Source organism: Ceratotherium simum, chromosome 6, assembly GCF_057802395.1.
Source record: "Ceratotherium simum simum isolate JZ-2026a chromosome 6, ASM5780239v1, whole genome shotgun sequence".
In the NCBI taxonomy this organism is placed as follows: Eukaryota; Metazoa; Chordata; class Mammalia; order Perissodactyla; family Rhinocerotidae; genus Ceratotherium; species Ceratotherium simum.
In genome coordinates this window covers 34,588,116-34,615,700 of record NC_141905.1, presented here as the reverse complement: position 1 = coordinate 34,615,700, position 27,585 = coordinate 34,588,116, and the positions used below count along the sequence as shown (strand labels likewise).

The 27,585-nt window shown below is 36.8% G+C and overlaps 1 protein-coding gene and 1 long non-coding RNA gene across 2 annotated transcripts in view; one reads left to right on the top strand and one right to left on the bottom strand.

The window, feature by feature from the left end:
* Positions 1-6,454, bottom strand: part of LOC147916836 (catenin alpha-3) — a 218,166-nt gene extending 211,712 nt beyond the window's left edge. Inside the window, exon 1 of the mRNA XM_087432144.1 lies at positions 6,157-6,454. Within this exon, the coding sequence (XP_087288270.1) occupies positions 6,157-6,180 (24 nt within the window). The 5' untranslated portion in view covers positions 6,181-6,454. The remainder of the gene's footprint in view (positions 1-6,156) is intronic.
* LOC147916835 (uncharacterized) overlaps positions 5,807-27,585 on the top strand; it is a 96,717-nt gene continuing 74,938 nt past the window's right edge. Inside the window, exon 1 of the long non-coding RNA XR_015552466.1 lies at positions 5,807-5,888. This is a non-coding gene — a long non-coding RNA (uncharacterized LOC147916835). The remainder of the gene's footprint in view (positions 5,889-27,585) is intronic.

Below are 27,585 nucleotides of genomic sequence, written 5' to 3'. Positions count from 1 at the left end.
GGGACTCCAATTACATATATGTTAAACTTTTTGGTATTGTCTCATAGATCACTGAACCTCTGTTGATATTTTTTTTTTAATTTTTTGTTTATTGCAGTAACATTGGTTTATAACATTGTAAAAATTTCAGGTGTACATCATTATACTTCTATTTCTGTATAGATTACATCATGTTCACCACCCAAACACTAATTACAACCCATCACCACACACATGTACCGAATTATCCCTTTCACCCTCCTCCCTCCCCCCTTCCCCTCTGGTAACCACCAATCCAATCTCTGTCCCCGTGTGTTTGTTTATTGTTGTTATTATCCACTACTTAATGAAGGAAATCATACGGTATTTGACCTTCTCCCTCTGACTTATTTCACTTTGCGTTATACCCTCAATATCCATCCATGTTGTCACAAATGGCTGGATTTCATCGTTTCTCATGGCTGAGTAGTATTCCATTGTGTATATATACCTCATCTTCTTTATCCATTCGTCCCTTGATGGGCACTTAGGTTGCTTCCAAGTCGTGGCTATTGTGAATAACGCTGCAATGAACACAGGGGTGCATGTACCTTTACAAATTGGTGTTTTCAAGTTCTTTGGATAAATACCCAGCAGTGGAATAGCTGGATCATATGGTAGTCCTATCCTTGATTTTTTGAGGAATCTCCATACTGTTTTCCATAGTGGCTGCACCAGTTTGCACTTCCACCAGCAGTGTATGAGTTCCCTTCTCTCCACATCCTCTCCAACACATGTTGTTTCCTGTCTTGTTAATTATAGCCATTCTGACGGGTGTGAGGTGATATCTCATTGTAGTTTCGATTTGCATTTCCCTGATAGTGATTTTGAACATCTTTTCATGTGTCTGTTGGCCATCTGTATATCTTCTTTGGAGAAATGTCTGTTCAGGTCTTTTGCCCATTTTTTAATTGGGTTGGTAGTTTTTTTGTTGTTGAGATGCATGAGTTCTTTATATATTTTGGAGATTAACCCCTTATCAGATGTATGGTTTGCAAATATCTTCTCCCAATTGTTAGGTTGTCTTTTCGTTTTGTTGATGGTTTCCTTTGCTGTGCAGAAGCTTTTTAGTTTGATGTAGTCCCATTGGTTTATTTCTTCTATTGTTTCTCTTGCCCAGTCAGAAATGGTGTTTGAAAAGATGTTGTTAAGACCGATGTCGAAGAGCATATTGCCTATGTTTTCTTTTAGAAGTTTCACAGTTTCAGGTCTTACATTCAAGTCTTTAATCCATTTGGAGTTAATTTTTGTGTATGGTGTAAGGTAAGGGTCTACTTTCATTTTTTTGCATGTGGCTATCCAGTTTTCCCAACACCATTTGTTGAAGAGACTTTCATTTCCCCATTGTATGTTCTTGGCTCCTTTGTCAAAGATTAGCTGTCCATAGATGTGTGGGTTTATTTCTGGGCTTTCGATTCCATTCCATTGATCTGTGTGTCTGTTTTTGTGCCAGTACCATGCTGTTTTGGTTACTATAGCTTTGTAGTATATTTTGAAATCAGGGAGTGTGATACCTCTAGCTTTGTTCGTTTTTCTCAGGATTCCTTTAGCTATTCGGGGTCTTTTGTTGTTCCATATAAATTTTAGGATTCTTTGTTCTATTTCTGTGAAAAATGTTGTTGGAACTTTGATAGGGATTGCATTGAATCTATAGATGGCTTTAGGAAGTATGGACATCTTAACTATGTTAATTCTTCCAATCCAAGAGCACGGAATATCTTTCCATTTCTTTGTGTCTTCTTCAATTTTTTCAGAAATGTTTTATAGTTTTCAGTGTACAGATCTTTCACCTCTTTGGTTAAGTTTCTTCCTAGATATTTTATTCTTTTTGTTGCAATTGTAAATGGGATGGTATTCTTAATTTCTCTTTCTGCTACTTTGTTGTTAGTGTACAGAAATGCAACTGATTTTTGTATGTTGATTTTGTATCCTGCAACTTTACCATATTCATTTCTTACTTCTAAAAGTTTTCTGGTGGATTCTTTAGGGTTTTCTATATATAAAATCATGTCATCTGCAAATAGTGACAGTTTCACTTCTTCCTTTACAATTTGGATCCCTTTTATTTCTTTTTCTTGCCTGATTGCTCTGGCTAGGATTCCAGTACTATGTTAAATAGGAGTGGTGACAGTGGGCATCCTTGTCTGGTTCCTGTTCTTAGAGGGATAGCTTTCAGTTTTTCACCATTGAGGATGATATTAGCTGTGGGTTTCTCATACATGGTCTTTTTTATGTTGAGGTACTTTCCTTCTATACCCATTTTATTCAGAGTTTTTATCATAAATGGATGCTGGATCTTGTCAAATGCTGTCTCTGCATCTATTGAGATGATCATGTGATTTTTATTCTTTATTTTATTAATGTGGTGTATTATGTTGATTGATTTGCGAATGTTAAACCATCCCTGCATCCCTGGAATAAATCCCACTTGATCATGGTGTATAATCTTTTTAACATATTGTTGTATGCAATTTGCTAGTATTTTGTTGAGGATTTTTGCATCGATGTTCATCAGTGATATTGGCCTGTAATTTTCTTTTTTTGTGTTGTCTTTGTCTGGTTTTGGTATCAGGGTAATGTCAGCTTCGTAGAATGAGTTAGGGAGCTTCCCGCCCTCCTCAATTTTTTGGAAGAGTTTGAGAAGGATAGGTATTAAGTCTTCTTTGAATGTTTGGTAGAATTCACCAGGGAAGCCGTCTGGTCCTGGACTTTTATTTTTGGGGAGGTTTCTGATTACTGTTTCGATCTCCTTACTGGTGATTGGTCTATTCAAATTCTCTACTTCTTCTTGATCCAGTTTTGGAAGGTTGTATGATTCTAAGAATTTATCCATTTCTTCCAGATTGTCGAATTGGTTGGCACATAGCTTTTCATAGTTTTCTCTTATAATCTTTTGTATTTCTGAGGTGTCTGTTGTAACCTCTCCTCTTTCATTTCTGATTTTACCTATTTGTGCCTTTTCTCTTTTTTTCTTGGTGAGTCTAGCTAAAGGTTTGTCAATTTTGTTGATCTTTTCAAAGAACGAGCTTTTGGTTTTATTAATTTTTTCTGTTGTTTTTTTGGTCTCTACTTCATTTATTTCTGCTCTGATTTTTATTATTTCCCTTCTTCTACTGATTTTGGGCTTTGTTTGTTCTTCTTTTTCCAGTTCCTTTAGGTGCATTGTTAGATTGTTTATTTGAGATTTTTCTTGTTTGTTGAGATAGGCCTGTATTGCTATAAACTTCCCTCTTAGAACCGCTTTTGCTGTATCCCATAAATTCTGGCATGTCGTATTTTCATTTTCATTTGTCTCCAGGTATTTTTTGATTTCTTCTTTGATTTCTTCGTTAACCCAGTTGTTGTTCAGTAGCATTTTGTTTAATCTCCAAGTTATTTGTGGCTTTTCTGATTTTCTTCCTATAGTTGATTTCTAGTTTCATACCGTTATGGTCAGAAAAGATGCTTGGTATTATTTCAGTCTTCTTAAATTTATGGAGACTTGTTTTGTGGCCTATTATGTGATCAATCCTGGAGAATGTTCCATGTGCATTTGAAAAGAACGTGTATTCTTCGGTTTTTGGATGGAATGATCTGTATATATCTACTAGGTCCATCTGTTCTAGTGTGTCGTTTAAGGTCAATGTTTCCTTATTGATCTTCTGTTTGGATGATCTATCCGTTGGTGTAAGTGGAGTATTAAAGTCCCCTACTATTATTGTGTTACTGTCTATTTCTGTTTTTATGTCTGCTAATAATTGCTTTATATATTTAGGTGCACCTACATTGGGTACAAGTGTTATATCCTCTTGTTGGATTGTTCCCTTGATCATTATGTAATGCTCTTCTTTGTCTCTTTTTACAGTTTTTGTTTTAAGGTCTATTTTGTCTGATATGAGTACTGCTACCCCGGCTTTCTTTTCATTGCCATTTGCATGGAGTATCTTTTTCCATCCCTTCACTTTCAGTTTGTGAATGTCTTTAGGTCTGAAGTGTGTCTCTTGTATGCAGCATATATATGGGTCTTGTTTTTTTATCCAGTCAGCCACCCTATGCCTTTTAATAGGAGCATTTAGTCTATTGACATTTAAAGTAGCTATTGATAAGTATGTACTTACTGCCATTTTTTAACTTTTTTTTTTTTTCTCAGTGTTTTAGTAGTCCTTCTCTGTTCCTTTCTTCTTCTATACAGAACTGATGGTCACTTCAGTTTGACCTCTGTCTGAAAGCTGTACTCTTAACTCCCTCCTCCCTCCTTTTATGTTTTTGATATCATATCTAACCTCTTTTTTGCGCATTTGTATCCATTACGTTCTTATCATGGAAATAGATAATTTTTCCTATTTGTCATCTTCTCTTTTCCCCTTAAATCAGTCCCTTTAACATTTCTTGTAGCACTGGTTTCTTGGTGACAAACTCCTTTAATTTTTGCTTGTCCGGGAAAATTTTGATCTCTCCTTCCATTTTGAATGATTACCTTGCTGGGTAGAGTATTCTTGGCTGTAAGTTTTTTCCTTTTAGCATTTTAAATATATCGTGCCATTCTCTTCTAGCCTGGATCCATTCTTCTGTATCCTCTACTCTGCTTTTGAGTCCCTCTAATGAATTTTTCATTTCCAGTATTGTATTCTTCATTTCTGATTGGTTCTTTTTTATATCTTCCATTTCTTTGTTGACATTCTCACTGAGTTCATCTATTCTTCTCCCCAGATCAGTGAGCATCCTTAACACTCTTAGTTTTAACTCTCTGTCGGGTAGGTCGCTCATTTCTGTTTCACTTAGTTCCTTTTCTGGGGTTTTGTCCTGTTCCCTTACTTGGAATGTATTCTTTTGCCTCCTCATTTTGCCTCTTTCCCTGTGCTTGTGTCTACATATTAGGTAGGTCAGCTACGTCTACTGCTCTTGGATAGGTGACCTTATGTAAGTGATGCCTTGGGAGGCTTCCAGTGTGCTTCCCTCAGTTCTCAATGTTCCAGGGGTGACCCCTATGTGGGATATGTGTGTCCTTCTGTTGTGGCCTGTTTGCTCTCCCTGTAGGCACCCAAGGAGGCTGAGTTATGCTTCTGGCCAGCTGTTGTAATGCTCAGCTGCTTGTAGTTGTTGTGGGCCCTTCAGTCTCTTTATCAGGTGTGGGGAGCCCCAGCAGAGTTGGCTGCAAGTTCTAATACCACATTTGTGTTGCAGTATTTCTTTTAACTGAGTAGGCCCCCAGCGTGGCAGGTTGTTAGGCTCAGGGCCTTACAATTGCTATAAGCCTCTAGCCTATTGGGTCTCTTGTCAGCTCTCTGAGGATTGCAGCTGGGTGGGGCTGGCCTCAGGCACAGGAGCACCCAATTGTTTCAGGCTTTGGAAGGTGGGGCAAACCCCCTATGTGGGTCTTTGAGAAGCACAAGTCTTCTGCAGCTGACAAGCCCTGCCGCCCACAGGTCCACACACACAGTCAACACAGTCCTGCCCCGTGTGTGCGCCCCGACCTCCCCAAGCAGACCCAGTCTCTCCACGGCGGGAGCCCCACACACTCTGCCACCGCCCCACACTCTCCACCTGCTCCTTGTGCACACCCTGCCCTGCTCAAGTCGGCTCAGTTCCCAGGCTGCAGAGGATCCAGTCACCAATCTATGCAGGCCCACAAGTTTCCTGAGGGCTTGTTGTTGGGTGGGGCCAGTCTCTAGGGTGGGCCCCCTGCCCTGGCTGAGCTCCCTTCCCTGGCTGAGCTGGATTAAATCGGTGCTCTAGCAGGTGGAGCAGACCCTGGGCTAGCAGGCCCCAGGGAGAACTCCAATGGCGTCTGTGTCAGCACGCCCACACCAGGCCACGACAATGGCTGCCGCCAATGTCCCAGTCCCTGGAGAGGTCTCACCCCTCACCGAGATGCACTCAGGGCCTATTAGGTGAGTCTCTTTTCACCACAGCACTGTGCATCTTTCTTTCTGGTGATTTTAGGATGCTTTCTGAAACGGGTGAGTTTGCGCGTGGGCCCTTTAAGAGCCGGTTTTAGTTTCTTTGTGAACCGGGTTTTCTGGGGGTGCTCCCCAATGCTTTAGTAGCAGGCAAAGTCAGATATTCTGCCACTCGTCTCAATTGTGCTGGGTCCACAAAATGCCCACAGCGGGGGCGCTCCCCGTCTCAGGGCCCCGAGCCTCCAGGGAGGCTGCGTACCTGTGAGCTGCTCCCGGCAGCCATGAAGCTGGCGGCTTGTGAAGGCGGCGTTTTTCCTCTCCGGAAGGGAGTCTCTGCCTCTTCTACCCCAGTTAGGATTGTCCGTTGTTGCAGGAGTTCCTCTTATCCAGTTTTCAGTTCTGTCTCAGGGGTAATTTTTCCATGAGTAGTTGTAAATTGGCTGTGTCCACGGGAGGAGGTGAGTTCCGAGTCTGCTTACGCCGCCATCTTGACTCGAGATCTGTTGATATTTTTAAAATATTTTTTTCTCTCCTTCATATTGATCTTCATGTTGATCTATCTTCAATTTCTATGATTTTTTCTTTGTCATTTCCATTCTTCTATCAAGCCTATCCAATGAATTATTTTTCAGATATGGATGTTTTAGTTCTATAATTTGCTTTTGGCTCTTTTTTATATTTTCTATTTCTTTGCTGGGATTTCCTATCTATTTATTGATTAGGTTTCTTTTATTAAGTTTATGTGTTAGCTGATTTAAGTTCTTGAATGAAGTTCCAACATCCGGGTCATCTCAGGGTTGGCTTCTGTTGATAGTATTTTTTCTTTGAATGTGAAACAGGTTTGGATTGAATCCAAGTCATTGTGAATGTCATATTTTAGAGATTCTGCATTCTGTAATATTCCTCCAAAGAATGTTGTTTTTGTTTTAGCAGATAATTAACTGGTTAGGCTAAAATTTCATAATCTGTCTTGGCTATGGTGAGAAGCAGCCGAAATCTCAGTTTAGTTCTTTTAGACTTAGCTATAGTTGCTTTGAGTCTGCCACAGACATACTTGAGTCACGTGTCAGCCTGAGATTTGGCAAAGTACTGACCTTATGCTTACTACTCTGAAAAATGAGAAGCTTACTCTATGCCAGTCCTGTCCTCCAAGTTTTGACTCCTCTCCAAAAACCTGCTTCTACAGAGTTTCTGGTAATTTATTATATATACATTAAAATATATACATATATTTTTACATATATATTATATAGATATACATATTATATATTATATATTATATATATGTATAATTTATATACTATAATGTATATACATACAATTCTATATAATTATATAAATCTCTTGGGGGGGCGTGTGTGTGTATATACATGTATATATATACAATTCATACAGTTCAGAGTTTATAATTGTGATCTATGGATGAGTTGGACTGTTAGAAGCTTATTCCACCATACCACAAAAGGAAATTTTAGTGATTAATCTTAAGGGCACACAATCTCTATTTTCACTCATAAGGTCAATGTCAATCCAATACCTTAAAACACAACTCAAACTATTTAGCAGAGAACAAAGAAAATGTCAGGCACTTATTGACGTTAATGGTCGTTGTCCAAGACCCATCTTTGTGTTCTCAAACATATCAAACTTCATTTAGTTCTTGTTTGGTATTTAATCCTTCATTCTACTTTTTCATTTAGAATCCAGAAAATTCCCTTAGGATTTGGCTTTTTAATCTTACTCCCGACTCTCAGGTCCCCTTATCAAGGACTTCTGTCTACTCTAGACTTAATCAATCAACTATCTTTAATTTGAGTTACTAGAGTAATATATATATAATACCAACTCTCTCCCATATTCCAACAGGTCTTTTGGAAACTTACTTCTAGCACATTCACAAAAAGTAGGCCTGGAAATTTGTCTTCTATTCCAAGGGATGTTTATTTTAGTGGCTTCTAGAAATGTCTCTTGATATTTATTCTCAAGGGTTGATTTTTACATTAGCTGTGGATGTGATTGGCAAGCAATTATCAATGGCGACATTTTTCCACTCACCAGAAACTACTCCCAAGGAACAGTGGCTGCCACTAACAATTTCCATTAACGGCAGGTGATAGCAGATCCCATTGTTAGAAACTCCTTGCAGTAGCTTGGGGTGGTAATTTGCTTCTCTCAACAGCTTTTAAAAGTTTTCTAGTATATTTTTCCCCTGAACAGTTCATATGAACTTCAATGTTAGGAAAACTCCATATTAATTTCTCAACACTGAATCTAGAAACCAATATAGCACTATAGCCTGTTTAAGTTCCTAGTACAGCAATGGTGCTAAACAGTTCTTTTAGATGAACATGAGCAGATTCTCTAGAGCAGGAGTTGATAAATGTTTTCTATAAAGAGTCAAAAAGTAAATATTTTAGGCCTTGCATGTCATATACTTTCTTTCACAACTACTCAACTCAGCCACTGTAGCACAGAAGCAGCCAATAAAATTGTCTTTACAAAAACAGATGGCAGGCAAGATTTGACCCATGAGTGGTACATTATCAACCTTCGCTCTAAGTTCTAGTACAAAACAATTCCAAGTTACCTCTGAATTTTTCCAATATTCTATTTCTATACCCAAAGCAAGCCCCAAGTCTGTAAACTCTTACACCTCAGGAAGAATTCCTGTGTATCTTAACAGTGATTTCCTAGGTATTAAAATAAGAACCCATTATTTTCTTTCAGTGATTCCATAAATGAAGTGACTAGAACACTTGGCAAAAGATGCATGTTACTAATCATCTACTCTACTATTCCATTGGGCAATAAGATATCTGTGTTAAACTTGTCCCACCAAATTAAATAAAGCAAATTTCACACCATATTTTGATTTTAAAAGTGGCATTACCCTACAGAAGTTACATCTTAACTAGTAAATAATAGAGATACCTGTGACTAAGGAACAACAAACTAATCAATGGAATAAAGTCCAGAAACAGATGCACACATGTTCTTGATTTATGGCCAAAAAAAGATATTGTAGTGCTACAGGGAAAGGATGGTTATTTTAATAAACTTAACTGGGTCAACTGGTTACACTTTGGAGAAAAAATGACATGGATGCTTGCTTCAGACCAGACACAAAAGTCAATTCCATAGAAATTGGTTATCCAAAATAATAAAGGTTTTAGAAGCAAACATAGGAGAACATTTTCATAACCATGGGGCAAATAAAAAGTTGATACATTGAAGTATACAAAAGTTGAAAACTTCTGTTTATCAAAAGACATTGTTAATAGAGGTAGACATCAACCCATAGAGTGGGAAGAGTTTGCAAAGGACTCATAGCCAGAATATATAAAGGACTGCAACAAATAAGAAAAGGGCAGCACAATAAAAAAAAGTGGGTAAAAGATTGAAAAGACACTTCACTAAAGAAGATATCCAAGTGGTCAGAGGAAAATATTTTAAGAAGGATTCAAGTTCATTAGTTATCAAAGTGCAAATTAAGATCTTGAGATACTATCATACACTCACCAGAATGGCTAAGATAAGAAAAGAGAAATTTGAAGTGGTGGTAAAGCTCTAGAGCAACTGATGCTCTCATATACCACTGTTTGGCACGTAAATTGGTGCAAACATTTTGGAAAAAAATTAACAATCTATGTAAAAGCTGAACATATACATCCCCATGACCTAGCCAATCCAACTGTGTGTGTGTGTGTGTGTGTGTGTCCAACAGAAGCGCATACATAAAATCACCCAAAGGCATGTATTAGATGTTCATAGCAGCACTACCTGTAGTAATCTAAAACCTAAAACTGTCTAAGTTTCCTTAAGGGTTTCACAGATAAATAAATTGTGGTGTGTTTATACAATGTCCTACATTGTCATAATAACAGTGATCCTTCTACAGCTACACAACAATATGAACGAATCTTCCAAACCTTAGTTTCAACAAAACAAGCCATAACATAAAAGAGTATACACACACATATGCATAATTACATACATAGACACATTTTAAATATTCAAAGATGATTCCCTTGTTTTTACTTGGAGATCTAATAAAATGGAATTTGCAATTCTATCATAGACGGATTGATAAAATGGTATTGAGAGCCTACTATATACAGCACATTAATCTGCCTATGGTTACTTATACGGAAACCAAACTGGAGATACATGTATTATTGATGAAACTCAGATATGCCTTCCATGTGGTACCAATGACTAAGGCTTAGAAATCTGACATTATCAATGGAACCTTATGATCTGACAAACATCAGTGCCTCTCAAAACCACAATATTTAAACCACGTAGTTATTTAAACTATACAGGAATTTTGCTTACAGAACAATTTAACAGAAAGGATATATGTAGATTTGTAATTTCTAGTAGTGATGTGGACTATAGGGGTGAAAAGGAAAGTACTGGCAATGAAATATCTGAAATCTGCATACTAAAAGATGGATTGGTTGACCTATAGCACCTTTTCCATGTGCTTATGGAGAATGATCATGTCTATAAAACAACAGTTATTAGGGGAGAGATGATAAAATGAAGATATAAAACAACTTGAAAACACTCAAGCTTGTTTTTTTCTCCTGGAGTCATCTTGTTAAGTTCTTGTTTTCCTTATGGATTAGAAAAAAGATAGCCTAAACTAAGAAATTATAAGAAAGGTGTGCACATAACATTTGCATTGAACTTCAGATATATTTGGAATTACAGTTCAATGAACATTTCTCTAAAGAAAGTGAAAGCATAATTCTATCATATATTTATATAAAAGTTCTTTTCAATAATGATTGATAATTCCACCCTTTAAGATGGTCTTAATAATCAGGGGCATATGAAACATTCATAAATGGCTCTGATGGCTCACATACACACACAAACTTTTCAATTGTTAGTCATCATGAGACTTACTGAAACTAAAAAAGAAAATACTTTTTTTGAGATAAGTGCTTGTCCTGGGTTGGTGTGTTATTGAGACATCTCATTTTTATCTTAAGAAGGAACAAAACATGAAGTGCCTATTTTATGCATATACACAGATAGACAGAGACGAATAGAACTTCAGTGCCAGGCACTGTTCTAAGTCTTTGACAAATATTGACTCCTTTATTCTTTGTAATAGTGCTGTGAGGTTGTTATTATTATTATTATTACATATTATCCTTACAATTTTGCAGATAAGAAAACTGTAAAAAAAAATTTTACAGATAAAAAAACTAAAGGCCACAGAAACCACAAGGCCACAGAAACAGTAAATGGTAGAGCTGGACCTTCAAGCCTGAGAGGATGCTTTGCATCAGTACACTGTGCTGCCTCGTCTCATGGCTAGCGCTGGCAGATGCCCACTACTGTTTAGAAATTATATCAAGGGAGGAATAAAACTAGTGCATCATTTAAGTAATGGTCTGGTGAAAAGCATACCTGATTTGAAATATTTAGCCAGATTGTATTAGGCCTTTATACTTGGAATGTGAAATTTTATGTACTGAAAAAAGAAAAAGCTATTAAAAATATTCTTAAGAATCCCTCTGTAGTATGCACCTGTCACTATAGGGACAGGTCGGATTCATCTTTGAAAATTAGACTAACCTGCTTTGGCAGTGGGGGTGAGCATAAACGCAAAACTTCCATGGACCTCTTGTTAAAGACAGGGCCCAAATTTGGTCCAAGATGTTGACTAAGAAGCTTTGTTTAATATTTATTTATTCTAAAAAAATTTATCGGGGGACATCTGCTTCCAGTAGAAGAAGCAGACATATTATTCCCTACTCCTTCTGCTAAGTATAACTAAAAACCTTGGGCATTATACATACAACAAATATTAAAAGACTCTGAAAGGTGGAGGGAAGGCTGACTGGCTAGTCACCTTGAGACCCAAGGAACAACATGGGGTTCCATCATCTGGCTTTTTATTCTGCCTTGTAGCCCAGACTTGGAGCTGAACAAGCTGGCAATAGGCCTAAATAACCTGGCAGCTGCCTACAAAAAGGCGACACTAGGAATCCTGGTAGTGATAGAAATGTTCTATATCTTGACTGTACTGTTTTGCAAAATGTTATCATTGGGAAAAACTGGTAAGGGGTACATAGGATGTCTCTGTATTATTTCTTACAATTGCATGCGAATTTACAATTTTCTCAAAATTAAAGGTTGATTAAAAATATTTATCGAATGACTACTATGTGCCAAGTACAACTTACAGGTGCTAGGAAACAGCAGTAAACAAAGAAAAAAATAGTCTCTCTTCAACAAGTGTGTAATCTAGCTTGGGAAATAGACAATAAACAAAGAAACACAATAAGTATGTAATACGTCACGTGGCCAAAATAAAGAAAAACACAGTAGTGTGCATAAAGAAAGATGGAGAGGTTGCTATTTATATGTGGTATTCAGGGATGCTGTCTTCCATAAGGAGGTATGTAAGCAAAGAAATAAACTAAACACGTTTGTAGGGAAAGAGCAAACCAGGAAGAAAGGACAACTAGTCCAAAGGTTAAGTTGGGAGCAGTCCTGGCATGTTCAATGAACAGTAAGTAACTAGGTCATTGTGTGTGGAGTGTGGTGAGTGAGGTGGAGAGTGGTAGGATTTTGAGCTAGTGGGATACCATATCATAGAGGCCCGTCTGTCATGATAATGACTTTCAATTTCACTCTAAATGTGTGTTGTGGGGAGAGGGATAATGTATGATTTTGAACAGAGTATTGACATGTTCTGACATGTATGTATTAAAAAGATTATTATGGTTCTTATGCTGAGAATAGACTGATGGGGAGGAGAGCAAGTGGGAAGTAACAAGACTGGTTAGGAGGCCATTTATTGATTTTCAGTTTATATTTTATTTGTAATTGGGTTTTGGTTTTCTAATTATATATAAGCTGTATGCATAAGGAGCTTAAATTTACTGCCAGTGTTGCAGAGAAGTTAAGAACATGGATTCGAAAAAGAGTCAGATTGCCAATCACTAATTGCATGCTTCTGTTCAAGTTACTTAGCTTGTTTCTCAATGTTTCCATCTGTAATACGACCAATAATAGCACTCAACTCAGAAGGCTCCTACCCAGGTTAAATGTGTTATTGTGTGAAAAGCTCTTAAAAAAAAGCACTACAGAAATGTTTACTATGTCATTTTTGTGTTGGTACATATTTGAATAACATTGTAACAAAAACAATTAAAATCAGCATGAGAGAGGGCATAAATATTATTTTCCTTAAGATGGTCTATACGTTAATGACTTTGAAAAACAGTCTTTGAAAGTGTGTCAATGTTGATTTAGCTCAGACGTGTACTGTTCACAAACTTATAGCTACTGTAGGTACCAGGCATTACAAAATTTGTCTGTCATCAAAAATTAAATAATTTTAGTATAATTTTCAGGCCAATCATACCTCATTGTAATCTTATTTTAAAATTAAAAATACAAATATGATGTGGCCAGCCTGGTGGCACAAGCGGTTAAGTGTGCGCACTCCGCTGTGGTGGCCTGGGGTTCGCCGGTTCGGATCCCAGGTGTGCACCGACGCACCGCTTGTCAAGCCATGCTGTGGCGGCATCCCATATAAAGTGGAGGAAGATGGGCATGGATGTTAGCACAGAGCCAGTCTTCCTCAGCAAAAAAAAAAAAAAAAAAAAAAAAAGAGGAGGATTGGCAAATGTTAGCTCAGGGCCAATCTTCCTCAAAAAAAAAAAAAGACAAATATGATATCTATTCTATGGTAACCATTAACCACCCAGCTACCTTATTAATGAAAACTATCATTCTCCAATTTTTTTACATGGGAGTTCTTGTAGTGGACATATTCTGCTCTCTATCCTGCATTTGTACCTTTAGGGAACTTCTCCTTTCTCCATATTATCTTTTAGGAGTACAAATTATAGGTTGCCAAAGTATCCTTTTATCTTGAACAAAATGATTGGCTCATGAATAACAGAATATTCAAGAAGAGCTCATTAGACTTTCTTCTTGGAATTGGATACATGGACACTGGTTTTCCAATGGTCTCTCTCTTTCTCTCAGATCCATGGCTATAAGGGCCAAATGAAAAACAATATGCAGAGAGCCTATGTGAGAATTAAGTTAAATAGATATAAGCTGAGCTAGGAAAAAGAAAGACATTTCTCATAAAACTTTTTAATCATAAAACAACTGATAAGATGGACCAAAATTTGGTTGTGTTCTATTCAAAATTCAAGTCTTTATTCTACAGCAATGATTTTAACCACAAGAGAGATTCTTGGTATAATGCTATCAATGAATCAAATTTGTCACACTGAATCATAACTCTGCATTCAACCTTCCAACCCTGGCCCTATTTCTATGAAACTGCATTATTTTGGAGAAGGGCAAGTGTGATTTGCCATCTTTATAAATATTCTATATTTATAAATATTCTGTGGATCACATTCATTTCATGGATATTTTCTAATCTATTATTCAAAAAAGGAAAGAAAGAAAAAGGGGAAAATATCTGTTCCTATACGGTACCTGGTATATTAGTCAAGATAAATACATACAGAAACTAATACTCCAAATGAAAAATATGTGCTAAATATTTCTATGGTACTGAGTAATGATCATTTTTAAAAACCAAAAGAACCACAATCCCAGTCTTTTCAAAAGTTCATATATAGGATAGAAGAAAAACAGTGAAATATATGTCACTTATTTATAAAGAGAAGGTACTGTAGAAATTGTGTTTATATGAATTATCTCTTTTGAACCTCAAACAAAACCTTAAAGGGAGTAACTTCATTATTTTATGAGAAAATAGAAGCTCAGAGAAATTAAGTAATTTATCCACTGTCAAACAACTGGTAAGTAATAGAAGTAGAATCCACTCCCATTTCAAATGCTTCCTAATCTCTGTGTTCTACGCTATACATTTGATAAGCTTGTATATCCATAATGTAGGGGGCATGACCAAAACGTGAAAATATAAAATAATTCATGAACTAGTGAAGTCATCACATAATAGTATATCATTATGATATATTAATATGTTCATTATTTTACTATAATAACACTATATTAATAATACATGATGTAGTTTATAACTATAAAGGCAAATGAAGTTAATAGGTGATTCAAGCGGAAGTGTGAGTGAAGGTAAACATGAGCAGAGTTAGTTCCAAGGAAGAAAAAGGATATGAACTGTGTCCTTAAGGATACATGAAATGTAGATATGCGTGGATAAAGTTAATATATGATAGGAGACATTCAGGAAGTTTGGGTTTAGTGCCTGTGTTGTGGGGAGCAAAGGAAAGGGATATCACAGGATCTCCAGGGACACAATAGGAGTTAAGAGAGTATGAGGAAAAGGGTAGCGTCACTTTCTAAAGCAAACTCGAAAGGCAGAGGAGTTTAGACCTGATGGAATTTCATTTGCTTATAAAAACTTAAGTGTCGTAGCATGAAATATGCCCTGTCACAAACAAGATGCTCACATGTGTCTCTTAGAAAAAAATGATAAATCAAAAGAAAGGGACATAAGACTCTGTGTTGTATGCAAAAGAGCATAGAGATTAAGTCTGCCAAAGTTTTGAGTTCTACTTTTAAAAGGTGAGAAATTCCACCTTCCTGCCAAAAATTTTTATTGTAAAAGAAAAGGTTAGTAAGAAAAAAAACTAGTGTTCTATGAGTTGGATTACTAAAAAATTTAACAATTTTAATTATAATATGATTGTAATTACAATATTTGATTATAAGAATTCTTATAATTGAAATTCTATAAGATTTGGAACTAGTCAAAGAAATGGAATAGTTTAGAAATGTGACCGCAAAATTTTAAGCTCCCTGTGAGATTGTGAAATATCTTTTATACCTGCCCTAGAGATTACTGGGATTTAATGAGCCATCAACTACAAAGAAACAGTTTTAAAAGATTTGTTAGATAGGAACTTTAATTGACTAAGTAATTGTGTTAAATCAAGATCATTGAAAATAAGAATGTTTATGATATTATTTTAGTTTAACTCTTGGCAAGACAGGAGAACTAAGATGTCAAAAGCAAATTGATCTACTTTATCACTTTGTTAGTCTGGGTCCTTTGAGAAGCAGACACTTAAATGGGATTAAATGTGCAAGGATTTATTAGGAGAAGTGCCTGTGAGAGAAAATCAAGAGGAAGCTGGAAAAGGCTGAGAGAGTCGTCAGACCACAATAAAATTACGGCTCTGAGTGAAGGAAAAAAGGGAGGAAGAAGGTGAAAACTTCCTAGAGTGCTGTGCAGTTTAAAGAAAATGAGTCAAGTCACTGGGGAGTCCTCAAGCCAAAGATGGACACCAGAGGCATTGAGTGCCTCCAGGAATGGGCCTGCGTTGGTATCTCAGATGCACTTTGTCATTGGCTAGGCTCAGAAACACATAGACACAGCCTCAGCATAGATGCAGCAATGGATTTCAGAACACAGCAGCTGGATCCCTTGGTCAATTTCCGTCTCTGTAGTTGAAGGTTTAAGAGGGGTATTCCCATGGGTCTCATGGTTATTTTGCTTAGCGATCTCATGTTTAATCTCTTGGACATTAAAAGGAGTTTCTGAGCATTTTATTTTTATGGACAATATATAATTGTGAGCTGTGTACTCTAGTGGAATCTAATAATTTGATCACTTTGCAGTTTCTTACATTGTATCACAAATGGAGACTCCCCATGCCACACTATCAAATCACATTTTGAGAGACAATAAGAGCCACAGCTGAAGGCTGGGAACCACTATGTCTGACAGGCCACTGCATCATCCATCCATTCATCCATTTAATCTACCTACTTATTAAATTTAAAAAACAAAACACATAGTTTGGCCCTTGACTAACTTCCCAACCTCATCTTTTACACTATGCCCATTGCTTACTACACCATATAATTCAGTGAACTTTTTCTATTCACTGAAAAAGCCAAACACTTTCCAACCTCAGAATATTAGCACTTATGGTCTTCTTTGTCTGGAATGTTCTTCCCTTCAATTTTCACATGACAGCCTGATTCACACCATTCAGACCTAAATGTAAGTATCACCACTTCAGAGAGATCTTGGTTGATCAGCTCATCTAAACTAGCACCTTGTCATCCACCAGTAACTATCCTATGACTTGTTTTCTTTACTTTATAGTACTTACCAGTCATGCAATAATCTTGTTTTGTTGTTCTCTAGTCTTTGTAGATTTGTGTCTCCATTAAATCATATGACTAATGGTCTCCACTGTATGATCAATATCTGGAATAGTACTTGATCCCTATAACTCAATAAGCATTTGTTGAATGAATAATTCACAAAAGAAGTCTTGTATATTTAAGGTGCTATAATGGGTTTGAGGAGTCAAAAGTATGATTACTTGTCCCACTGAGATTATAGTTTAGTAAATTGGAAATTCTCTCTCCCTCACCTTCCTAACAGTCATCCATTCTTCCTACACTTGCTCCAGACACTCTTATTCAGTTCATTATCTTCTTTTTTGGTGGTAGAATAGCTCTGAACAACATACACTTTAGAACAACAGAAACTTGACCTTCAAGAAGGTTATTTCTCTAGAACTTTATTACACAAGCTTATGAATAATAAAGCATTAGATTTCATACTTCTAAAAAAGTATGTTTTATATATCAAGATCCTTTAGAATTTTCCTGGACAGATGATTAATACATGTGGTCAGAAAATATCTGTTGAATGTCAAGCACTGTTTTTAAGTAATGGAGATAAAATGGAGATCCAAACAGATAAAGCCCTCATAGGGCTTAGAGCTTGTTAGGGAAGGAACACATACACGATAGGCAAAGAAATAAACATCACAAACAGAAACAGGGGCTCTGAGAGAAAAGGGGGGAGGACTGCATATAAAAGGCTTTGTCTAGTTATGCAGGTCAGGAAAGATGTTCCAGATGCATCATGATCTGAAAAATGAAGAGGGGTTAACTAGGTGAAATTGAAGGGTAGTTAGGAAGGGGTAGGGGCAAGAGCTTTCTAGTAGAGGGAACAGCAACTGTGAAAAACCTGAAAGAAAGGTAACTCTATAGTATCTGAAAGAAAATGAAGACAAATAAATCAATAAGAATCATATTATGCAGGTCCTTGAAAGCCATGCTAAGCTTTATAAAGCAAATTAAAAAATTTTAATCTACCAAAAATGGCATAAATTAAATGTGCACCTTCCAAAAACCTTTAGCATGTGCTCTTTATGGTATCCTGAGTAAAAGTGCTTCTGGAAAAATTGTCCTTTGGTTAGGCTCTTTCAGGGTTGGGTTGGTCTAGTATAGAAGAAAACTAGTAATACAGTCTGTAGTGATTGAATTAGCTCAAACTTGGAGCCATGATTTTGCAGGTGGTGTGATGGAGAATAACAGGATCTGGATATAATGAAAATTTAATTACATACTTAATACAATTAAACCATGAAATCATGAGGGATCATAAAAATTAAAAATATATAATCTGTGCTGCTGCATAGCTGGAAACATTTCCACATTAGAGACCTAACTTCTATTATCAGTGTCAATATCTATATCATGCTCTAATATTTCATATGGATTCCACTAATGGAATTAGGAACACAATCAGGTGGCAGAGTAAGAACGCTCCCTTATTAATAAAACACATTGGCAATGTTTGCTCTCTTCTCCATGGTAGAGGAGAATTTGCTTGTCCTTTGTCGGCCTGAATTACATGCATCCCTTCTGAGATGGAAAGAGAATTCATATGTTATATGCTTCCTGAAAGTTTAAAGATATGACCAAACAGGGGATAGCAAAAAAAGCACACAATTTTCCTTTACCATTTATGAAAGAAATGATTAAAAATATAGTTAAAGTCCTTATATTTGGTACAGAGTACACATTTGTGTAATAATACCTTCACTAGTTTAGCAAAGTCTTTGTTTTTCTGCCATAAATGTGTAATCCCAAAACCTAATTAAATATATGGCTCAATTAACTCTCTTACTGTCAGTTATGGCATTTTGGGAACTTGAGTAGTTGGACATGTTTTATATTGCCTCATATAATTGTTTTCCTTAATTTTCACATTAACATTCTTATTTTTATTATATATATATACTTTTTCTCTTGAGCATTTCCCATTCAGCCATTTTATTATGTTTTGTTATGACTCTTTAGTATTGATGACTAGTATTTGAGAGAAAAATCCTGAGTAATTTTCAATTCATCATAGCTATGCTAAATCAATGATACTTCTTTGGGAAAGAAAGACCTGTTTAATCAAACAACTTCAGAGAAATGCACACAGAGTAGAGAAGAAGGAAAAGGCCACCCATCCCGTGAGTTGGACCGACTCTGGAGCCTTGTGTTGCAGCCTGATTATCCTCACATCCATATCTAAACCATGAGGTAAGAAAAGAGTTCATTGTTTAACTAGATGACTTGTTCAAAACAAACACATAAACAAGCAACCACCAACAACAATTTGGCATCTAATTGAGACAAGGCATTATAATAGTCTTCTTGGGGGATGTAAAGATAAATAAGACAAAATTCCAGCCCTAAGATAGTATATAACTTAAGGAAGAGTAAAAGCATACACATGACAATGAAGTCTATGATAAAGATCTTAAGAGGGAACACACAAAGGACCACGGAAATTCAGAGGTGGTGGTGGGGCAGTCACTTCCAGCTGAAGAGAAGTAATGGGAATTTTATGAAAAAGCATAACGTCTATTCGCATGTATCCTAATCAATTAGAAAGGTTTTACTACATAAATAAAGATGTTATTCATTTCAACATTTACCATGGTAACTGAATTGTAGAACCTTGAGGGAACATCTATGCATGCATTCAGGAAAAAATAGGAGACAGAAACAGAAACAGTGGGGTATGAGACCTTTTGGAGAAAACCAAGAAACAACATAGATATAGATGGCAATGACAAGAGACTTACATGGAGAAGGAGATGGCTAGCAATGTCACATGTTCAAGGTCACTGACAAGGATTCAAATGGAAGGTATATTATTTAATGTGGTAGCAAAGAATATTGAGTGACCTTCAAGAGTATTTCAGGAACTTTGAGGCTACAGAAACTGTAATGGAAGGGCTTGGAAATTTGGAGATACACATTTTAAATTTAATATTTAAATAATAACATAATCTTAGCTATCACTAATTCATGCATTCAATATTTATTAAGCACCTATTATGTTCCAAGCTCTTATAAAAGTTGAAAATACAGCAAGAAACTGAAACTGAAGCACAAAGATTTTAATTAACTTGCTCAGTTGGTAAGTAAAGATGCTAAGACTGGAAGCCAGGGAGTCTGACTCCAGAATCTATGTTTCTAACCACAACAAAATACGGCCCCCTTCCTCTGGACCAGGTACTCTATTAAGCGCTTTACATACATTCCTCTATTCAATACTCACTACTACCCTGTGACATATTGTTATGATACCCAATGTTTAGATAAAGAACCTGAGGTTTAGCCAGATTAAGTAACTTTCCCAGGTTAAGTAAAATTCCCAGAAGTTTAGTTCAAGCAAGTTTGATTCCAGACCCAAGCTCTAATTTATTGTACTAGACTGTGCAGGTCTAGTATTTAGAGACGTTTTGGAGAAATGTTGGGAAATAGTAAAATATAAAGAATAAAACACTTCTACCAAGAGAAAACTCCTATCCATATTTCAGCATATTTCCTTCCAAACGATTGTGTAAAAATGTGTACAATATTGTGCATTTTTACACAATTGAAAAATTTATATGTAATTTTAAAACATATCTTTTGCCATTAAATCATTAATATTTTTTCATCTCTTTAAACACTCTTGGGAAAACATAATTATTGGACAATGGCTTATCTCATGGTTATGTCAAAATTTACTTAATCTTTCTCAACATACTGGACATATAATTTGTAACTTTTGACTGTTATAAACAATGTGGTAAATTATATAATGTCACAAATTTTTAAAGCCCTTGATATATACAGAGAAATTGTTCTACAGAAGGTTTGTAGCAATTACAATTCAAAAGCAAGATGTAAATTTGCTCATTTCACTATATCTTTACCAGCACTGTGTATTATCATTATTTTAAAAAGTCATTCCTAAATGATAAACTAACATACAGACAGAGAGAACTGTTTGGTGGTTACCAGGGGCAAAGGAGTTGAAGGGATGGGGATAAGGGGAGAAGGAATGCATTTATACAGTGACTCACAAACAATAATGTACAACTAAAATTTCACAATGTTAGAAACTATTATGCCATCAATAAAAAATTTTTTTAAAAAGTCATTCCTAATTTTATAGGTGAGAAATATTATCTCACCTAGAACGAGATTTTTATGATGACTTTTTTTCTTAATAATTGTGTTTAACACATTTATTGAGAGTGCTCAATAAATATTTGTTGATTCAATTCTCTTTTTTAATATAGACACAGCTTATGAAAATTTTGATAACTAAAAAGACACAATCTCAGAGGTAGTTCATGTGTATGCCTACCATGCTAAGAAAGACAAATAGGCAAGGAACACACACACACACACAGACCTGATAGAGCAACATTCACCAGGAAGAACTCATAGAAACAAAAGGTATGTAAGTCCCCTGTTACCCATTGCATTCTAGGGCATCACTGAGATCTAGATTTGCTGGAAAGGATTCTGACTCTTGAATTATGATGCTTTTAAGTAACATCATCAGTGGAGCACCAGGGCAGAATACAATAGCAATAAGATATGGTAGAACCCAGCCCTATCCTGGCAGCTCAGCATTCGTGGTTGGTATTGGGTGACAATTCTCTATGGATGATTCACATTTCAGCACATCTTGCTAGTGAGGCACTGATTGCTCTTTGTTCAAGACTATCTTTTCAAGCATGTTAGCACATCAAACCACTTGGGAGATGATAATGTCTCCCTCCACGGCAAAAAATATGCATGCTTACCTCTCATTACAAAAGACTCAGTTTTCCTAAGTTCAGGGTTCCTCTCCTGTATCACAAATTTATATGTGCAGGTACCATCTGGACCTCTTTATGTTCCCCTGTAGGAAATGACGCTTGGGTGTCTGGTGCAAAAGTGATGATACTCTGGCTGCTGCTATTGCTATTAAGTAACAAAATAGCCTTCATCTCTGACCTAGGAGTCTCATGTCATTTTCTAGCATCCATGAAACTGTGGTAACTACATTACTAACTTGCAAGTAGTGTATAACCTCAAAACCTTGAGACAATTGGGACAGTTGACAGTTGGGTGAGTCACCAGCCTCTCTCTTGGCTGGGGACAAAGCCTGGTTGCAGCTCTGTATCGTGGCTGGCTAGCAGCAATTTTCACCAATCAGTACTCATAGTTGAGGAAGCATGAGTCTCTCCTGCTGTGAGAGAAGAGAGACTGAGTCTAAGATTGCAGTTAACCAGGAGTGATGGCCTTAGCAATGGGCTGTAGCCAACAGAGTTTTACCGGAAGCCAGGCTGCAGAGGATCTGTTTTAGACAAGTTAAACCTTCAATGCTAGAAATAGTGGAAGGTTTTATTTTCAGGATCACAGATAAGTAAGGTTTTGGTAAATAAATGAGCAGGAGCCAGTGAGGAACCAGTGTGTAAAGATGCTAAGAGTGGGAATATTGGATTAAACAATACTGTATTAGGCAGGAGTGATGTGTTGAGAGCATCTGAGGTAAAGTTCATTACAAATAAAACAAGATACACTTTTTCCTCTGAATTACAAGGGAAAGAAGAGAGAACTGGTGACAAAAATAGAGAAACGTTGATGTGAAAAAAGGAAGCTGTTAGGGCTTATATTGGGATTACTTGGGTTTAAAAGTAGAACTAAGATAGAAGGAGTATGTGGAACTGGGGACTTGATATAAATGAAATAATTTTGAATCCTCATATTGAGAGTACAGTAGAGAATCAATAGGCAATGAATGAAAGGATTACATGAAATGACTGAGGGCATGGCTGATACGAATACAATGTGGATCCACGTCCTTTTTTACAGATGTCTATTATAGAGTACCATTGATATTAGAAAGTAGTCCCCTATCTTTATGATTGGACTTTGAGCTCTTTGAAGACAAGAGCATTGTTTTAAATATTCTTTGTTTTTTAGTGTAATTATAGTTTCTGGACATAGATACTCACTACATTACTAAATTAGACTTTCTCCAGCCAAGTTGAACAAATTTGAGAAAGTAGTCAGTTAAGATATTGGTGTAGTTTTTTGTAGCAAAATTGAAGGTGTAAAGGAGTCTAAGCACAGAGGAAAGAGCACATTTGGAGACCACTTTTCTAAAAGAGGGAATAAGGTGCTGGAAGGCACAGCCAAGGGGCAGAGCAGAGGTCTACTTAAGAGTAATGGAGAAGGAGAAGTGGAAGGAAGGAAGCTTAAGATCAAATAAAGAACTACCATATGATGCAGCAATCCCATTTTTGGGTACAAATCCAAAAGAATTGAAATCTGGATCTGGAATAGACATCTGCAACCCCATGTTCATTGCATCATTATGTACAATAGCTAAGATATAGAAACAACCCAAGTGTCCATCAACAAATGAATGGATAAAGAAAATGCAGCACATGTATATACATGTATGTAACATGTATATATACACATATATATATGGAACAGAAGGGAATAATGGAATATTATTCAGCCTTAAAAAAGAAGGAAATCCTACCATTTGTGACAACATGGATGAGCCTAGAGGACATTATTCTAAGTGAAATCAGCCAGTCACAGAAGGACAAATATTGCATGATTCCGCTTATATGAGGTATCTAAAATAGTCAAACTTACAGAAGCAGAGAATAGAATGGTGGTTGCCAAGGGCTAGGGGGACGGGAGAAATGGGGAATTGTTTTTGTGTGTGTGTGGGCAACAGGAAATGTTTATTTATATACAAGTACATAGAAAAACAATTTCCATTCATCTTTTTTAAAATTCTGTTACGAATAGAAAGTTATTAATACATTCACCCTTTGCACACAAAATACATTCTTTTTACTTTTACTGTAGTATGAATTATTTCTTAATAATAAAAACTTAAGCTACAAGTCAGGTGGTTTGGTAATTTGACAATCCTTTTTTCAAGAAAGAAAATTCAAACTTTAAAAGACAGTGGATATATTGGACCAGCCCCGTGGTTAAGAGTGCGCGCTCCGCTACTGGCGGCTTGGGTTCAGATCCCAGGTGCACACTGACGCACCGCTTCTCCGGCCATGCTGAGGCCGCATCCCACATACAGCAACTAGAAGGATGTGCAACTATGACATACAACTATCTACTGGGGCTTTGGGGAAAAAAAAAAAGGAGGAGAATTGGCGATGGATGTTCGCTCAGAGCCAGTCTTCCTCAGCAAAAAAAACCAGGAGGATTAGCATGGATGTCAGCTCAGGGCTGATCTTCCTCACCAAAAAAAAAAAAAAAAGACAGTCGATATATAAAAGAAGTTATATATTAAAAGTGCTCCTTCATGACTCCTAGAAAATTGAATGAGTACTCCTCCCCAGCATGATTTGTAGCTGTCCTTTCAAACAATACAGAGGACTTTAGAAGTTTTCTATGTGATGACAACTCAATTTCTACAAGACTGAAGCAATCTTCATGAAATTGATTATCATGTCTAAATGGTATGCTCATAGAAATACCTATAGTTAATATGGTATTATGTACTTTCAAATATGTTAAAAGGATAGTTCTCATGTTAAGCGTTCTTACCACACACACGCACAAGCACATACACAAAAAAAAACAAAAGAACACAAGGAAATTTTTGAGGGTGATGGATAAGTTTAGTATCTTGATTGTGGTGATGGTATCACAGGTGTATGCATATGTCCAAACTTATCAAAATGTAATATTTTGTATATCAATTATACCTCAATAAAGCTCAAAAAAAGTTTAAGAGGTCAAAATCTTGAAGGATAGAATTCAAATCACACTAAACTAAAAAAAAGTGAAATCAAGCAAGGATCCTGCTGAACTGGCAGAAGAGAGAAGGTTCACTGTAATCCTCTAAGTCCCCCTGACTAAAACCAAGGTAAAAGTGGTCAATAAGATATGACTCTAACAAAAGTAACAGCCAGGTAAAGAGAATTTGAGCCACATTTGAAGTCACTCAGGAGGTTGGAAGAAACTTTGAGATTGGAAGATGTGGGGAGACGGTGCTAGAAGTACATTGGTAATAAATGGGGAGACACAGGTCAGTAGAAAGAGCAAAGCTTTTGAAGACAGGCAGACAAGTCTCAGTTGAACCAGTTATTAACTGTGTCATAACTGACATTTTGTTTAATCCTTGAGTTTCCATATCTCATCTCTAAAACAAAGATAATAGCCTTATGTGTGGTAGCTAGTCTCCCAAAATGACCCTCCAGGCCCTTCCTGATATTCACACCCTGGCGTAGTCCCATCCCCTTGAATATGGCCTGACAATGTGACTTGCTTTTGACCCATAGAATTCAATGGTAGTGGTGCTGTATGATCTGAGGCTAGGTTACAAGACACCTTGTGACTTCTCTCGGGTCCCTTGGAATCTTGCTCTGAAGGATGCCAGCCACCAGGTAAGACTTTGGACTACTGTTATACTGCTCTACTGTGAGGAAGCCTGATCTAATTACACAGAAAGAGATGCCAGACCTGGGAGCGGAGAAGCCATCTTAGACAGCCAGACCAGTTGAGCCTTCAGATAGAGTAGTGGGTTGAATTGTGTTCCTCAAAAAGATAAGTGCAGGTCCTAAAACTGGTACCTGTGAATGTGACCTTATTTGGAAACAGGGTTTTCATAGATATAATCAAATTAAGACGAGGTCATATTGAATTAGGGTGAGTCCTGAATTCAATATGACTCATATCCTTATAAGAAGAGGGAAATTGGGCCGGCCTGGTGGCATAGCAGTTAAGTGTGCGTGCTTCACTGTGGCAGCCCAGGGCTCATAGGTTTGGATCACACGCGCGCACAGATGCACCACTTGTCAGGCCATGCTGTGGCAGCATCCCATATAAAGTAGAGGAAGATGAGCACGGATGTTAGCCCAGGGCCAGTCTTCTTCAGCAAAAAGAGGAAGATTGGTATCTGATGTTAGCTCAGGGCTAAACTTCTTCACAAAAAAAAAAAGAAGAGGGAAATTGGACACACATGCACAGACACAAAGGGAGAAAGTCATGTGACAACAGAGGCAGGACTGGAGTGATGCAAAAGACAAGGAACACCAAGGATTGACGGCAATCATCAGAAACTGAAAGAGGCAAGGAAGAATTCTTCCTGAGAGACTTTGGAGGAAACATGGCACTGCTGACACCTTGATTTGCAACTTCTAGCATCTAGAATTGTGACACATTTCTGTTGTTTTAAGCCACTGAGTTGGTGGAACTTTGTTACAACAGCTGTAGGAAACTAATACAGATGGCTTCAGGTACAGGCTTCAGGTATCATCTGACTACAACCACATGAGAAAACCCAAACAAGCATCTCCTAGCTCAGCCCAGTCAATTCCCAGAACTGTGTGAGATAATAATAAATTGTTACTTTAAGCCACTAAGTTTCATGATGGCTTGTTACATAATAACTGATAAATGAACAAGTTATTATCAAGATTTAAGCTCCCACATGCAAAACACCAGCACTGCATTTAGCACACAGTAGGCATTCCATAGAAGGTAGGTGCAATTACACTTTTATAATTTTAATTGTATTTATACATTTATATGGTGTTCTATATGTTAAAAAGTACATTCATGTATATTATCTCCTTTGCTCATCAATGCAGTCCTAATAGAAAACTTGCACTTTGTTACATTCTCATTTAACAAATGAGAAATTCAAGCTGTGAATTTAAGTGATTTGCCTAAAGTTACACAAACAAGCAGTAGCAATGCTTGGCCGAGAGCACTGAGTCAAATAAAACATATGTCAGTGTTAATTGGAGTACCATTGCCTCAAAGATTGAGAAACGAAGTAAAGGATTTCATTTTTACTGAGAGCTTATTGTATACCAGTTTCCATTCCCTGTGCTAGATGCTATGTGCTATCTTATTTCACTCCCACAATGACCCTTGTGATAGCTGTTATTCCAGCCCCACAAAATCAACACACACATATACACACACCCTCCACAGCTGAGGTTCTGAGAAGTTAAGTGACTTGCTCATACTCATGCTTCTTCCAGAACATCATGCAAGGATTGTGAGTTCTTCTTTTCCTTTATAACTAAAAGGTAGAATAAGCAGAATAACAGGAGAAGAATGTAGAATATGAGGATTAGAATGAGCAACTTCCATTAAGAGAAAAGATCACGTCAAGGAAAATAAGGTCAAGTTAAGGCAGTTGAATGTGGTGTAGGGATATTCATTTAGAAGATAGGGGTATCATCAGAAACTGAATAGGTAGGGATGGATGGCTAGTCTTGTGGGTACCTTCAAAAAGCCAGGGAGCAGGGTTGCTTTTGGGGCAACAAGCACAGACAACAAAGGGGAGGAGCTTGAGAGATCTGCTGGAGACATCTGCTATCAACAGAAGGAATGTGCTGCAAATAAACAGGATTTTGTTATGTCAGAGTTCTGAACTGACCAGTAACACTGGAGGCAATATGGTATTAGTTAGCTAATCTCTCTATCTTATCTCCCAGGTATTGGCCTTAACTGATGGTAACACTCAGGATTTATTAGAAATATTTGTTTAAAGAACTGAAAAATGACGTTTTTTCAGAAATTGCTTATGAAAGTGTCTAATAACAAAAGAATTAGC